The 15,740-nt window shown below is 43.4% G+C and overlaps 1 protein-coding gene across 1 annotated transcript; it reads left to right on the forward strand.

The window, feature by feature from the left end:
- Nucleotides 1–3,320: 3,320 nt before the first annotated feature.
- Nucleotides 3,321–4,759, forward strand: LOC121875163 (whey acidic protein-like). Its single transcript, XM_042379599.1, has 4 exons — nt 3,321–3,446; nt 3,637–3,784; nt 4,126–4,190; nt 4,303–4,759. The coding sequence occupies exons 1-4, from the start codon at nt 3,444–3,446 to the stop codon at nt 4,393–4,395; spliced, it is 309 nt and encodes a 102-aa protein (XP_042235533.1). The 5' UTR covers nt 3,321–3,443; the 3' UTR covers nt 4,396–4,759.
- Nucleotides 4,760–15,740: the final 10,981 nt, after the last annotated feature.

A 15,740-nucleotide genomic window follows, 5' to 3' on the forward strand; every position in this document is an offset into this window, starting at 1 on the left:
TACTGCTTGGTCTTTGCCAGTCGTTGGAGCACCTCGGAACCCAAATAGAATTGCAATGCACCATGAGAGTTGGGTCATTCATTTATGAAACTTGGGACAGTTGGAGGCTGTGTTACCTAATGTTTTTGGAAATGTTTACTTCTGTAATGTAACTATTTTCCTTCTTTGTTTTTTCACTCTCTTTCCCTTCGTAAGGTTTAACGCTTTCTTAAACCTGGATATACATAACAAATAGTACAAAAGGTTGAAGTGACATTTATAATATAGTACAGTTTCTAAAAAAAAAAAAATATCTGTTCTTAGTGCAGCTTTCGTCTCTTGTTTTCCTAAATATTAGCCCCGGGGAGTGAGTGCCCTGCCCCATGACGTCATTATCCACTATCTTCCAGGAACCGTCATCACCTCGTATGCCGCAACACTATTTTTTTCACACTCTTCCTCGTTCACCGCCTCATGCTCCCTATTGTGGCTAGTATTGTTCCTGTAGCTAATGCGGTGTTATTGATATCTTTTAGTCATCCTGTGATATATATATATACAGTATATATATATATATATATATATATATATATATATATATATATATATATATATATATATATATATATATATATATATATATATATATATATATATATATATATATATATATATATATATTTTATAAAACTGCCTTCTTCCATTTTATTTACAAGTGTGTGTGCTGAATCTCGTGATTTTTTTTCTTAGGAAACAATAGTTTACACAATACTAAGATACTTTTCTTCAATGACGCTTCTCTCGCAAACGACCTAGTACCCATGTTTCTCTGGTAGGACTCATCCCGCACAGATATGTCTTTCTTTCACTACCTTATTCACAATGTCATCGGTCAAGAAATGATGCAGATGTTCAATGGGTTGTGCATTATCAATAATTATATTTCTAGGTCACACATACACACACACACACACACTTCATGGCTTAAAATTTAGACCAATTTTCAATATCCTCTGATAGATTACAAGTGCGCCGGAAGATTGCAGAATGGAATTACTCCCTTCATTATCACTGATCACTGCAATATACCACCAAACACTCGCATTAAAACACGATAAAACACTCGAGCTTCAGACTTACCACGGACCACACACCACCGAAAACAACAAACTAATATATGTAAAGAAAAATATTAACCCAATGATCAATAACTTCATGAATAAGTGATATAATCTGGCAACTCTCCTATAATATTAATTCTTATGTTTAATTATTCCTACGAGGTTAACAATAGCTAATTAACAACCAAATAAATTGGCACATCTCAAGAATGTAGATAAACTATAAATAATATTCAAAATGTGGTTCAGCATAAATTAGTATAAACCCCAAAATTAACTCATCTAATTAATTTAGAAAGTTAAGGAAAGCAAATTATCTATAACAAGGAATTAGACCAAAGACTATCTTATATAGTCTTTGAATTAGACAAACTCGACCAATTATACCACCACACGGACAATAATATTAACATATATTATAAATATAGTAACAATGTCCTCCACGGAAATAGAAAAAAAAGAATTACATACAAATATTATAGATACAGATGCCAATAACTAAGAATAAAGAAGAGAAACAAAAGACAGAGAAAAAACAAAAACAACATCAGCTGGCAAGAGGAGAAGGACCTATTACCTCAAGATGCCTCCCAAACGACAGGTAAACTGCTATTTTGAATCATTACCTCATTATAAACTACGTCATAGAGTGTATTTATTGCTATTTTTTATGTATGCCAAAGTATTTATCATTTAATATAGCCAGAAGGTAGAAATTTCAGCGAGAGATGAGGGTCAGGGCTGGGCAGTCCCATTTACACCCAACCCCTATGCATTTTTGCCTTTGGACATTAGAGAAAATCTTTGTACCTAAACTGGCTACTGTACCTGATGTGGTTATGTTATGGCTTTTTATAAACATTGCAAGTGCACACAGTAGCTCATACAAATTGAACAAGATTGAACAGGTATCTGCCATATTTGAGTGTACATATAATGCTTAATTTTTGTAGTTTTGTAGTTTTTAAGCTAAAATCGGAGGTAAATTTTTGTCTTTGGACATTAGTCCCAAGGGGTTGACTAATACGTTTATCCAGTGTATTTCGGTGTGTTTTAAGCGAATCTAACCTTCATTTTCGTCGGAAAATGCTCGTTTTTTGCCCCCCCCCCCACCACTGCCCAGCCCTTGGCGTGGGTAGAGCCCTAAATAACATATCAACATATAATCTTGATTTCAAATTCCAACAGTATTAACAACACCTAACATATTAACTTAACACCAACATAGACATGAACCATAAACCCATAAAACATAAGCAAATAACAACAGAATATAATATATACAAATGAAGGGTTTTCTTACTGAAGCGCTCTGGCTGAGGGAAGTCTTGAGACCACTCCACTCACCTTCCCAGAGCTCATCAACTCTGTTCCGGGTTGAGTAACCCAACACTTTGACAAAGCACAAGCAAACAACCTCAAACCACACCGTCACCAATTTTCCCAACAACTTGGCCCTTAATTGGCTGAACATTCCCGCCAGGCTCTGGGACTGGCCGACTGATTGGGTAGTATGGGTTTTATTCAATAGATGGAGTTGTGTACCTGTGTCTTGGCGAATATTGGACATTATTATTAATATTATTATTATTATGACTACCATCACCATTCCCTCACATTATATATATATATATATATATATATATATATATATATATATATATATATATATATATATATATATATATATATATATATATATATATATATATATATATATATATATATATATATATATATATATATATATATATATATATATATATATATATATATATATATATATATATATATATATATATATCTTGAGTAAAAGATCACGGGAAGAGTAAGAGCTGGCGAATTTACCTTGGCACAAGGTAACATTCCAGGGCTAAAATTTCGTTGACTCCATTTTCAATATTGACCTATCAAAGACCCCAACTCTTATCCACGTTTTCATTGTGGATTTACATGAAATATATATATATATATATATATATATATATATTGAGAGAAAGAATGAATTTTGTAATAAACTTATCTATAACCAAATAATCGTTTTCGTTATCACCAGCAGTGATGGATCCAACTTATAATTACACTTATCATGTTCCAAGTACTGCACCTCCCACCTTAGAATATGTCCTACTGTCCAGTTTATAATTATGACCTCAAGATGTCCCTAGAATTGGCCAACTCTTACGTATAGTTTCTTCAAAGTGTTGCGACGTCACTGGCAACACACACACACACTGGGTGACGGAGGGGTGAAGGTCCGTACAATATATAAGCAACGCGAGGTGGCCGAGAAACATTAGGAGCGGAGATCTCAGACAAGCTACCTTACCAGTCTCTATAAACATGGTTTGTTACTTTAGTGTAATTCTTCACGTACACTCAACTGATCCCTCGGCTGACACCCAATTACCTTCCATTATTTTATACATAAAACACTAAATTCATATTGATTCTTTTTTTTATATAGTCATGTGAACATTGATTTCACTTCAGTTACACATAACCTAACTTAACCTAACTAAATCTATCCTCACAGAGTCTTCGAGTGCTGGTTCTGGTGGCGTGTGTGGCGGTGGCATTGGCTCATACCTTACCACCACCGCCACCACCATCGTCCGACTGTACGGCTTTCTGTGTCAACCCAGACCCGTTCCCCGGTGCTCCTGACTATATCTGCTGTGATCGTGAGTACACACTCTTAATTAATACTTGACTTAGATGTGTGAGTTATGTCAGGTGTGTGTTATTGTGATACAGTGATACTTCCATATAACGGACTTCTCTCTCCATATAACGGACTTCTCTCTCCATATAACGAACTTCTCTCTCCATATAATCCGTTAGATGGAGGAGATTTCATATCTAATGGACCCTTCCCTCGATATAATGGTTTTCCTCTCCATGTAGTCCGTTAAATGGAGGTTTCAATGATCTAAAATTTATCCACAGTCCAATAAAAGATGACAGTGAAGACGGTGATGGGGTAAACGTTGTTATGGCTAATATGAAGTAATTTTTTTCACAGCTCATCTTGGTAGATGCCCACTTAAACGCCTAATTTGTCCGTTCGCCGATGTTCTAGTCCCGTCGGTATGTTTTGTCTTGTGAATATGTCTGTCTGATACTCACTGCAAACAATAGTTTAACGGCTGTGTTTATATTTGTCATATTTATTACAAAGAAAAATATTTATTATTTACAGGAGTGCAGCAAGGATTACGAGTGTGAGATCAACGAGAAATGTTGCGAGGACGCTTGTCTGAGTGGCAAGGTGTGCAAGGCAGCCCAATTTTGATCCAAGAAGGACGGTAAACACTCGCTAAACTTTGAAGAAGGAAGCTAAGACTAATGAGAAGCGAGGAATAACGAGAAGAAGCGAGGAATAGAGAAAACGAGGAATAACGTGAAAGGGCGAGGAATGATGAAAAAAGACGAAGAAAAACGAGAAGAATCGAAGAATAATGAAAAAAAACGAAGAGTAGCGAAGCACGTTGCCATTGACTGACCGAAGAAAGAAATGATACAGTAATCATTTACCATATAATTGTTGACCTTTTACACGTTTATTTGTCTTTGTTGGCTTTTTAGGTTAATATTCTATCTCGTTTATTCCATCATCCTACAAATGCCTCTTAACGAAATAAAGAAATAGAACCAAACTCGCCTCTTTGTGTATCCTATACCATCCTACAAACGCCTCTTATCGTAATAGGGAAATAGAAGAGGTCTTTATGTATTCTATTTCATAATTATGGAAGTTGTATCATTACGTAGGGGGTACTGTACCGTCTGTCTTGTTGTTCTGTGTGTCTACTGGTTTGTCATGATGTAGATACCTGTAATACTGACTGTAAATGAATCGTATCATTACTAATTTAACCTAACCTAACAAGACCTGGCCTAGCCTAGCCTACTATAACCTGACCTAAAACCTAACCGAACCTAATTCAACCTATCCTAGCCTAGTCCAATGTAACCTAACCTGAAACCTAATTTAACATAGTCTAATGTAACCTAACCAAACCTAGCCCTGTCTAGCCTAATGTAACCTAGCCTAGCCTAATATAACCTAAGTTAACCTAGCCTAGCCTAATTCAACCTAACCTAAGTTAACATAGCCTCACTTAATGTAGGTATATTAAAGTTATGTTGTGATGGCGAATTAATTACCATAAAGAATACCATTAAAAATTATTATTACCATCAGGCAAAAACAAATAAAACATGATAAAAAAAAAAAATAATAATAATAAAGACGAGAAAGTTATATAGGCCAGTCTGATTATTATTCGGGTAAATTAGTTTAGCATGCTTCTGTCCAAGGTACCCAGAGCTCACCCAGCTGTGGATGGGTACCTAACCTAACCTTACAAGTGGGGAGAGTAAAGGTAGTCAAATGGTGTGTCAGCCATGTTGCCTCCTTGTGTACTGAAGGTTTGGTATACAGTGTGCTGTGTCTCCACCGCCTCTAACTAGATATTATTCTCCTATATTAATAATAATAATAATAATAATAATAAATAATAAATAATAATAATAATAATAATAATAATAATAATAATAATAATAATAATAATAATAATAATAATAATAATAATAATAACGATGATGATGTTGATAATAATAATATTGATAAGGAAGATGTTGGCAATGATAAAAAAATATTATTATTATTATTATTATTATTATTATTATTATTGATGATGATGATGATGATGATGATGATGATGTTGATGATGATGATGTTGTTGTTGTTGTTGTTGTTGTTGTTGTTGTTGTTGTTGTTGTTGTTGTTGTTGTTGTACTATTAATGAATACGATGAAGTCGAAAATAAAGAAGTTCGGTTAGATCAGGTCAAAAACATGGCTCATATACAAACACCAAACAAACACTAAACACAAACAAAACAATCACCAGAACAAACAGACCCAACACCACTCAAACAATAACCAAATACCATTCAATCAATCAGACACACAAACAAACAATAAACAAACACCATACAATCAAACACACACAAACAAACAATAAACAAACAATCGAGACAAATCATCAAAGGTTCATAAGATATTGGAGGAAGAGAACAAACACACTAGGAAAATTTGACAAAGGTGTTGTGAGTCTCGTGAGAACCAGTTTATGGGTGCACCACGCTGAGGTTAAGCCAAGGATGAACGTAGAGCACCGTTAGTACCAGAGTTGAACACCAGGGGAGCTCTCGTTCATTCAAGCTGGATTTAGTTTGTGTGTGTATGTGTGTCTGTTTGATTGGTGAAATGCGTCTAGAGTACAAGCACTGCTTGCTCACTCTCGCTTTCAGCTGCCACCGCTGGCTAGCTCTCGTGGCGACCAGGCAAGCAACTTGCATAAGTCCTCCCCTGCCAGTACACAGCCTCCTCACCATCAAGACAACACACGGTAACTGGGTGCCTCGTGGGCCCAGGCTAGATCAGCAGGGGATCTCGGAGTAGCAGTGGGCCCCAGAGGGACGGCGCATAGACCCACTGGCATGTGGACACGTCCTGGCGCCTACCAACCACCGCCCCGCTGCCTTGCGGATTAGCCTTGGCAGGTATAAGACTACGAGAGCGCCCGTATTATTAAACAACATCTTCCCTTGAATGGGGTCGTCTTGTTTCAACCCGAGTTTTAAACTATATGAGTCCTGAGGGACACCGCAGTACAGTAGTTAACGAGGGGGGGGGGTTGTGGCGGTAAAATTAACTAATTCCAATATTATAAATTAATTTTATTGGAATTAGTTAATTTTACCGCCTATACCCCCCAAAAGTCCTATGGCGATGGACGATTGGCGATGGAGACAGGCAGAGATGACTACCGGGAGTCTCGAGTCACAAATATGCTCATGAGCAGCACAGATAAGATGGGCGTTTATGCACTGGGATCTACGCAACAGTGCAATCCGGTCCTGTCTGTGCGATTGAGCAGGCCTTTCGGGGAGCCACTCTGCTCACCCCACATGGGGAGGGGGGTAGAAAAGGTGCCCTAAACATAGCCTGCCTGCCTAAAAACCCAACCTGACTGGGCAACCGCACCCAGTAAGGTCATCCTTATGCAGTCGAAAATAAAACCAAAATCACAGATCCGCCCCCTCCCCCCAAAAAAAAAAACATACTCTTGTGGTCGCTGCATGGAATGTCAGGACCCTACTGGATACTGGCACAAATGAGCGTCCTGAAAGAAGAACCGCCCTTGTGGTAAAAGAGCTGGCTAGGTATAACATTGACATAGCAGCCCTCAGTGATTCCCGGCTCCAAGATGAAGGCCAACTCACAGAACGGGGGTCTGGCTACACCTTCTTCTGGAAGGGTAACCCTGCTGCGCAAAAGAAACAGCATTTATAGAGTTAGCTTTGCTATCCGCCAACGCATCCTACACAGGCTAACTGAAATGCCTATTGGGATCAACGAGCGCCCCATGACGCTTCGAGTCCCACTGAATCACTCACGTCATGCCTTCTTCATCAGTGCATACGCCCAACCACTGGATGCAGAGGATGACATCAAGGAGGCCTTTTACACCGAATTCGACAGAGTGCTAACCTATATCCCCAGAGAAGACAAGGCTGTGCTCCTTGGCGACTTCAATGCCAGAGTTGGCAGAGATGCTAACATTTGGCAGGGAACCACAGGGAGAAATGGACTTGGCAAGTGTAATTCCAACGGCCTACTCTTCCTTAGCAAGTATGGTGCACATAACCTCACTATCACCAACACCTTGTTTAGGCAGGCCAACAAGGTCAAGGTTTCGTGGCAACACCCACGATCCAAACACCTGCAGAGAGACCCTCTGCCAGATCAAAAGAATACACCAGGACTGGTTTGATGGAAATGACCCAGCAATCAAAGTACTCATCGATGATAAACGTGCTGCTTTAACTGACTGGCAGAACAACCCTCAGTCTCGGATCAAAGCTGATAACCTTCAGCAAGAAGAAATCGGCAGCCCAGCGGGAACTGAGTGGCTGTTGTAAATCTGTCTGATTTCGTCCTGAAGTAATGATGCATTTCTAAATGAGTCTATTCATAATCGTTGGGTTGACCGTTTCTAACGAGAAAGATATTTAGATAAATTATATAAAGATACATACAGTCATTATTTCAAACATACGTAAGTCCGTAGGAAGTTTATCAGAAGTATTATACAGGAGTTAACTGTTAAACTCTGGTAGCAAATTCACCGACAGAGTTGTTCACAGATGTTGCACATGTGGAGGGCTACATCTAGTGCGGGAGGGGCGCCGGCAGCGTCTTTCCGGTGTCTACCTCGATTTGCAGTCGGGCTAACTCGAAAGTATTGACACCTTCTCGTGTGTTGCTCCTCCAAGCGTTACCATGTAGAGTAATCGTCTCCCAGGTGAGGGGGTCGATTTGGCACTTTTTCATGTTTGTCTTAAGACTATCCTTATCCCTTTTCAGTTGCCCGCCGGCGTTACGTTTACTATTCGTTAGGTGACTGTAAAGTAGCTGCTTTGGCAGTGTACTGTTGTTCATGCAGGTAACATGGCCAGTCCAGCGTAGTTGTTCATGGATAATGGTAGCCTCGATGCTCCTACAGTTGGTGTCAGCAAGGATGCTGGCACACACACACACACGCACGCACACACACACACACACACACACACACACACACACTCTATGAATGTAATTTATACTGTATAATTATATGGACTGGACAAGATATAAATACCTCATCATGAATCTACCATACTTAATTACAGCATATAAACTTCATCTTAAAATAAACCCCCACTTCACCTTAAAATAAACCCCCCACTTCACCTTAAAATAAACCCCCACTTCACCTTAAAATAAACCCCCACTTCACCTTAAAAATAAACCCCCACTTCACCTTAAAATAAACTCCCACTTCACCTTAAAATAAACCCCCACTTTTCCTGAAAATAAACCCCCACTTCACCTTAAAATAAACCCCACTTTTCCCCCACTTCACCTTAAAATACCCCCACTTCACCTTAAAATAAACCCACTTCATCTGAAAATAAACCCCCACTTCACCTTAAAACAAACCCCTACTTCGCCTTAAAATAAACCCCACTTCATCTTAAAATAAACCCCCACTTCACCTTAAAACAAACCCCCACTTCACCTTAAAATAAACCCCCACTTCACCTTAAAATAAACCCCCTACTTCACCTTAAAACAAACCCCCTACTTCACCTTAAAACAAACCCCACTTCACCTTAGCCCAACTTGCCTTGCGTCCTCCGCCACTCCCGCTCGCGTTTTATGAGACTACTGTAATACTGTACTCTATTTCCCATACTTCTGTGAGCCTTTCTTGCCCTAAAAAAACCCTAAATAATCTGAACTATCCCCTAAAACAAACTTAACCACCCAAATTAAATTAGGTATATAAAGGAGTTTTTTTAATATTCTGTTATGGCGTTTCTCGATTACAGGATCCGGAATTTATTCAAGTCATTTCACCCCTTAAACCAAAAAGTATTGAAAGTTAAAAGCGAATGGAATTTTTTTTCGCTTTTTTATCATTTTGGGTGTTAGTTTTTGTTCACTGGAAAATTGTCTGGTTAGATTTTGTCCACTGGGGAATTGGCTAGTTATATTTTGTCCACTGGGAAATTACCTGGTTAGATTTTATTTAGGAGACAAAGTGTTTCGTGGGATTTAGTTGGAGACGGTGGTGGCGGCCGTCAGCCAGTTTAAGGCACTACACACTAGGCTCCGTTAATACACCAACATTTTCCAAATTCTTCTCCTTTTCTTCGTCCACTCCGTCACTTTTTTCAATTTCTTTCCATACTCTGCTGTACGGAAGGTTAACAATGGGATGTGTTTCATGTGAGGGACATATTGTACGCCCTCAGTGAATATTACTTAACCTTTACTTACTTTTTACCTTTATCCTCTTCGCCACTGATCGGCTCGTTAGCCGCTTGGGCGATCGGTCTTAACGTTAATTTTACGTAATGTACTTTCAAGTGGCCATTTTTTTGCGTTTTATAAGCTAAATAATATAGTAAAATAATTAATGTTTTTTGTATATTCTCGGTACTAAATACATCAAATAACGAAGCGTTTTCGTATATTATCCACAATACAGGAAAATAATTAAACACATTGTAGTGGATACTCTCCCCTACAACTGCTGATTGGTCACTTGCCGTCTGCTCCTCAGCCAACCAGCGGCGAGTTCCACAAATCAGCCCTCGCGTTCAAACTGCGGGGTGATTGGCCAGTTGCCGCCTTCACCTCAGTCAATTAGCAGCGTTTTCCATCTTCGTACCTCGATTCTTGATCCTGCAGATTCATATAAATACCCCCCTCTCTCAAGACCCTTTCTCTCCTTCTAAAATTCACTTCAATCCTCCCTTTATCCTTCCCCTGAACCTCTTTCCCCCTGTCACTAGCCTTTATGTATGTATGTAGACCCTTTTTGAGGGGCGCTTGTGGTAGAAGCGGTACAGCTCTTGCCTCGCAAACAAGAGTCTCGGGTTCGATTCCCGGGCAGGCGGAAGTTGTTGGGACACTCTTCCTAGCCCCCTTGGTCCCTGTTCACCTAGCAGTAAAGTAGGTACCTGTTGAAAATCGAAAGGTTGCGAATTCGTATTCAGGGAAAGTTCTTGGAGCTTCTAAACTTGGAAAAAAAGACCCTTCACTGCCAAAGCCAGCCAGCCAGCCTTTGTCCTAAACTATTGACGACCGTTGGAACGCAAACGACCATTACTTGACGCCACTAACCACCACCCTAACATTCGGGAGGCTCCACCCAGACAACACCCTCTCTGTGTCTCCCCACTGATCAGGGGTGTCTCCTGATCAGAGGCGGCCCAGATTGGGTGCTCCGTAACTGCATCCTGCAGCTGAGTTATGCCGGGACCCCACCGGTGTTACCTACACCAGTGGCTATTCTTCCTTTGTTCTTCCTTCTTTTCTCGCTCTGGCTTGAGGACCTGCACCCTAGAGGTGTATTTGTCCTTGGGTTCTCCCTGTAACTGTTCACCTCCCTCCCAGGAGTTTGTGAACACGAAAGGGAGAAGGAGCAGAACCCATCCCTCCGCCGAGCCTCCCTGGGTAACCGTGATCATGCAGGTCCACCCGGGAAAGGGTTCACATATCCCGCACCCCCCCCCCCCACCAAGTAGGTACACTAGGGCCCACGCCTATAAGTGAGCAGATTATAAACACTAGGGAAGTAGGCTCCCCTGACGGGGCTCTAGGAGAGAGACACAGGAACCACCTTTCGACCACTCGACCGACAAGAGGCGGTGGGAGGTGTTGTAATTCCTGTGGTAGGTTAACTCACCCAGACTAGGTAGGTTATTTATTGTCGTATATCAAAAGGTGGCTTGTCCACCTTGCCCCCTCCACAATGAGGGCACATAGAGTAAGGTGTAGCAGAACCACGGAAAAACTCACTAGCCGAGTTGCTCGGAGCAACACTACTCATAAAGATTACGAGCCTCATTACCACCAAGGATTCATTCATCGCCCTCTGCCTGACTGAGGAAGACGTTGACACCCTGCTATCTAACGACAGCATAAAGCAACTGAAGAAGCAGCGATTCGAAATCGTAATCCCACCACAACTAAGAGCCAGGAAGACCGTAGTAGTTAAAGGACTGGACAGGACCATCATAGAAGAAACTAGTGAATAACAACTGAAATTAGACCTGGAACAAAGAAACCAGTGGGCCAAAGTAGAGGAGGTAGTTAAACTACCTAAACTACCATCTATGCTGAAAATTAGGTTTCAGGACATAGAAATGGCACAAAAGGCAATACAGGAGAGATTCTGTCTCTCCTACTACCATATAGGTAGTAACCAAGTTGAACAGAAAGAATTTTTTCCCATCACGCCTTGCTGGAACTGTTACACGGACTGCCCTAACAAAAACACTAAATACTGCTTGTATGTATATTATGTATGCTGGATTATGTATTATGTATGTATATTATGTATGTGCTCCATTTGTATTATTTATTCAGCCTAGCTAGCAGCGTGTGGCAATGTTATTACCATATCCCACATGCTTAATTAATGTGCCTGGCGACGTATGGAAGCTGCTAATGTATCACTTGCCATACGTCGTCTATAACAGTTGACCAAGAGCTTAGCTAGGGAGCAGTGCTACCCACCTCTGTGTACATACTCTTATCCAGTAAACCGAACCTACAAAACTATACAGGTGTTTGTGTTCTCTCCTGTATATAGAACTTATTACCCAGAACACCTAACATGGCGCAGTGCGTAGTTTTACTGGATTATTACGAGTGATTAGTGCAAGTTTGTGGAAAGCCGGCTTATGGACGCCCGCCTTTGTGTCAACCCCGCGTCATCCCTCGAAGAATTTAGCAACTTTGAGCAGTGTCAGTGATTTTCTGTGAAGTGTTAAGTGCATTGTGTGTTTCGTGCCATTCATGTGTGACCTTGTTCGAACGGATTTCCAAGGTATACGGCATGTTCTGGGCATTTGTTGGGAGTAGAGTTCAGTGCACCCTTCTCTAACCGCGTCCTGAGGGTAACTGGACGGACTGCGAGTCGCTCGCCGCACTTCTCCAACCCCCCCTCACAGCGCCGCCTCCACCCCCCCTCACAGCTGGGGCGAGACGCTTTGCCCGGGACACACACATACATGTACTAACACTTGCTGACCGCGCGGCTTCATTATATATATTTTATATATATAACCTACTTATCTGTGTATTTAATTAAATTTTTTTGTCTGAAATCTTGTTGATACGACGGGCTGACCGGTCAACACTGATTTAAGACACAGTACACAGATAAAGTAGTTATGTCTCATGCCTTACGTAGCCGTGGACCCAGCGCCTGGATGAGTCAAGCGGATGATAGTCCCCCAGAGATGGATGACCAGGCCGGCCACGACGCTCCAGCTCCCACAACATCGCGCAGCCCTTCACCTCAACATTCAGCGTTATCTCCAGAGATAATTGCCTTAATGAAGTTTATGAGAGATGAGAGACGCGAGGATGAAGCTCACAGACGTTTGGCGGATGAGCACAGAAGGCAAGCAGAGGCAGAACGAGACCACCAACGGAGAATGGAAGACAGTGCACGGTTTGAAGCCTTGATATCTCGCCTCACTGTTAACCAAGCCCCTGGCTCTAACACTGCCTCGGTACTGAATGGTTCAGATACCTCATCCATGCTTCCTTCACGCCCCCCAGCCCCACCTAAAGCAGCAGCTCAAACACCGCCCATCTTGGAGCCTGATGTAAATTTCCAGACTTTTCGCGAATGGCGGCGGCGGTGGGCTGATTATGCTACAATGGTGGATCTCCAGAGTTTGTCACAGCCTAAACAACTCATCCAGCTGCGTATGTGCCTGTCCTTGGAAGTTCAGCGTGTCTTAGAACATACGTTGCAGGTACCCCCAACCTCTTCGCTGTCTGTAGAGGAGGTACTGGACGTTCTACAACGGCACATCAAAGGACAGCAGAATGAAGCTCTGCGCAGGAGGGAATTGTTTAGCTGCAGACAGATGGAGGGTGAGTCTTTTGACGCTTTTTATGTACGACTTAAGAGAGCCTCGGAAGAGGTAGATATATGTCTAGGCCACCACCAGCAGTGCGAGGAGACCCAGTTGAAGCAGGTGATCCTGATGGGTGTTAAGGACGAGGAACTTGTCCAACGCCTCACCTCCCTCGACTCTTCCTCTTCTCTTCAGGATGTGCTGACGATATGTCGCTCCTATGAGGCTGCCAGGTGTGCCACCTCTGCCATCCGTGCTCCCCCTACAGCTGTACGCGCTGTTTCCCGGTACAAGAAGGACAAGAAGTCTGCTCCTACGCCTTCGCCCACCACGTCCACGCCCGGTTCATTTTGCAACAACTGTGGTAAGCAGCACGGAACACAGGTATGTCCAGCTGCTGAGTCTACCTGCGACAGTTGTGACCGTAAGGGCCACTGGTCACTCACAGTACGGTGCCCAGCCAAACGCGTCCAGTGCAATGTGTGCGGTCGTCTGGGCCACTATGACAAGTGTTGCCCTTCCAACAAACCCAAGGAACAGCGTCAACGGAAGCCTCGGCGCCCTCCTACCAGTGAGGGCCGCCCACAGTCGCCAAATCAGAGGCACGACGACCCTGGACAAAGCCCGACCCATTTTAGGAGGGTGTACTCCTCGCATCCCAGGACCAAAGTCCCCCAGTACATCAGCGTCATCGTGACCTACGGCGGTGTGTCATCCCGTCTTCAGATGTTGCCCAACACCGGCGCTGATGCTACAGTCATCGGTCCCCAGCATTTGCGATGCTTGGGGCTCTCTCCAAACGATCTAGGACCGCCTCCCGAGGACCTCTGCGTCACGGCAGATGGTTCACAGATGGCCCCAGCCCTGGGTTCACTCTATGCACATGTCACCTTTGGCAACAGGTCGTGTCAGGCCTGGATTGACGTGCATAATGGTGTCCCGACTCCCTTGCTGTCCTACAGACATTGTCAAGAGTTGGCCATCATCTCCCAGGACTTCCCAACACCGATTCTCGAGGTAAATTACGCCAACAGGGTGCATGAAGGGAGCAGCAACTACCCTGCTGCCGCCCTACCCCTACCTCTGGCCAGTGACACCTCTCCTTCGGTAGTTGTCCCTGCTGCATCACGTCCCCACGCCTTGGCTCGCCTTCACGACAGTCACCGTGGAGCTGAGGCCACCAAACGACGTGCACGACAGACTGTGTTCCGGCCTGGCATCGACCCCGACATCTCCAATGCTGTCCAGGTGTGTAAGCCCCGCCACGTATTACAACCCAGCCAGCAGCAGGTACCCTTCATGAGTGACGACAACCCCACCCGCCCCTTTGAGTCTGTGTCGGCCGACTTTTTCTGTGTGTCAGGAAAGTCCTTCCTGGTTATCGTCGACCGTCTCTCTGGTTGGCCGGTTGTCATCAAGGGCGGTAATGACACGACGTCTGCCGCCACCATCAGCAAGTTCCGCCACTACTTCCGTGACGTGGGCGTTCCTGTACGCCTGCGAACCGACGGAGGGCCTCAGTTCACAAGCCGGGACTTTGCTGCGTTCCTTGACCGATGGGGAGTCCGGCATGTGTTGTCATCGCCCCATTACCCGCAGTCCAACGGCCACGCTGAGGCTGCTGTCAAATCTTTGAAGCACCTCATCCTTAAGGTGGCCCCTTTTGGGAATATTGACTGCGAGGCCTTCGACCGGGGTCTTCTTGAACTCCGCAACACACCCAACTACACCGGACGCTCCCCTGCCCAGGTTTTGTGTCCCTGCTCACCCTCAATCCTTCTCCAAGGAGTGGCAGGCCAAGACAGAGGATTGTGATCGCCGAGCCGCCGAACGTGTTCAGGACGTCGTCGCCCGCTACAACGACCACGCCCGTTCTCTCCCCAGGTTGAGTGTCGGCACCCAAGTCCGTGTTCAGGACCCGACCCTCCCTACGTTGGGACAAAGTAGGCGTAGTCATGGGTCTCGGCAGGTCACGGGACTACCAGGTGCGGTTACCCAGTGGTCGTGTGTGGTGGAGGAACCGCCGTTTTCTCCGCCCCGTAACACTGCCTTCTGCTGGCCCCGCCACCAGTGTTGAGTCCCATACCCTTCCCAGTGATGAAGTCCCTCGACGCTCAGAACGGATCCAGAAGAAAAGGTC

This window comes from Homarus americanus, unplaced genomic scaffold (genome assembly GCF_018991925.1).
Source record: "Homarus americanus isolate GMGI-L3 unplaced genomic scaffold, GMGI_Hamer_2.0 scaffold36970, whole genome shotgun sequence".
NCBI lineage: Eukaryota > Metazoa > Arthropoda > Malacostraca > Decapoda > Nephropidae > Homarus > Homarus americanus.

Excerpts from the sequence above, each read along its gene's own strand:
- LOC121875163 (XM_042379599.1), top strand. Across the intron at positions 3,785-4,125 it reads TGACTATATCTGCTGTGATC|CTCATCTTGGTAGATGCCCA; the intron begins GTGAGTACACAC and ends TTTTTTTCACAG. Across the intron at positions 4,191-4,302 it reads CCGATGTTCTAGTCCCGTCG|GAGTGCAGCAAGGATTACGA; the intron begins GTATGTTTTGTC and ends TATTATTTACAG.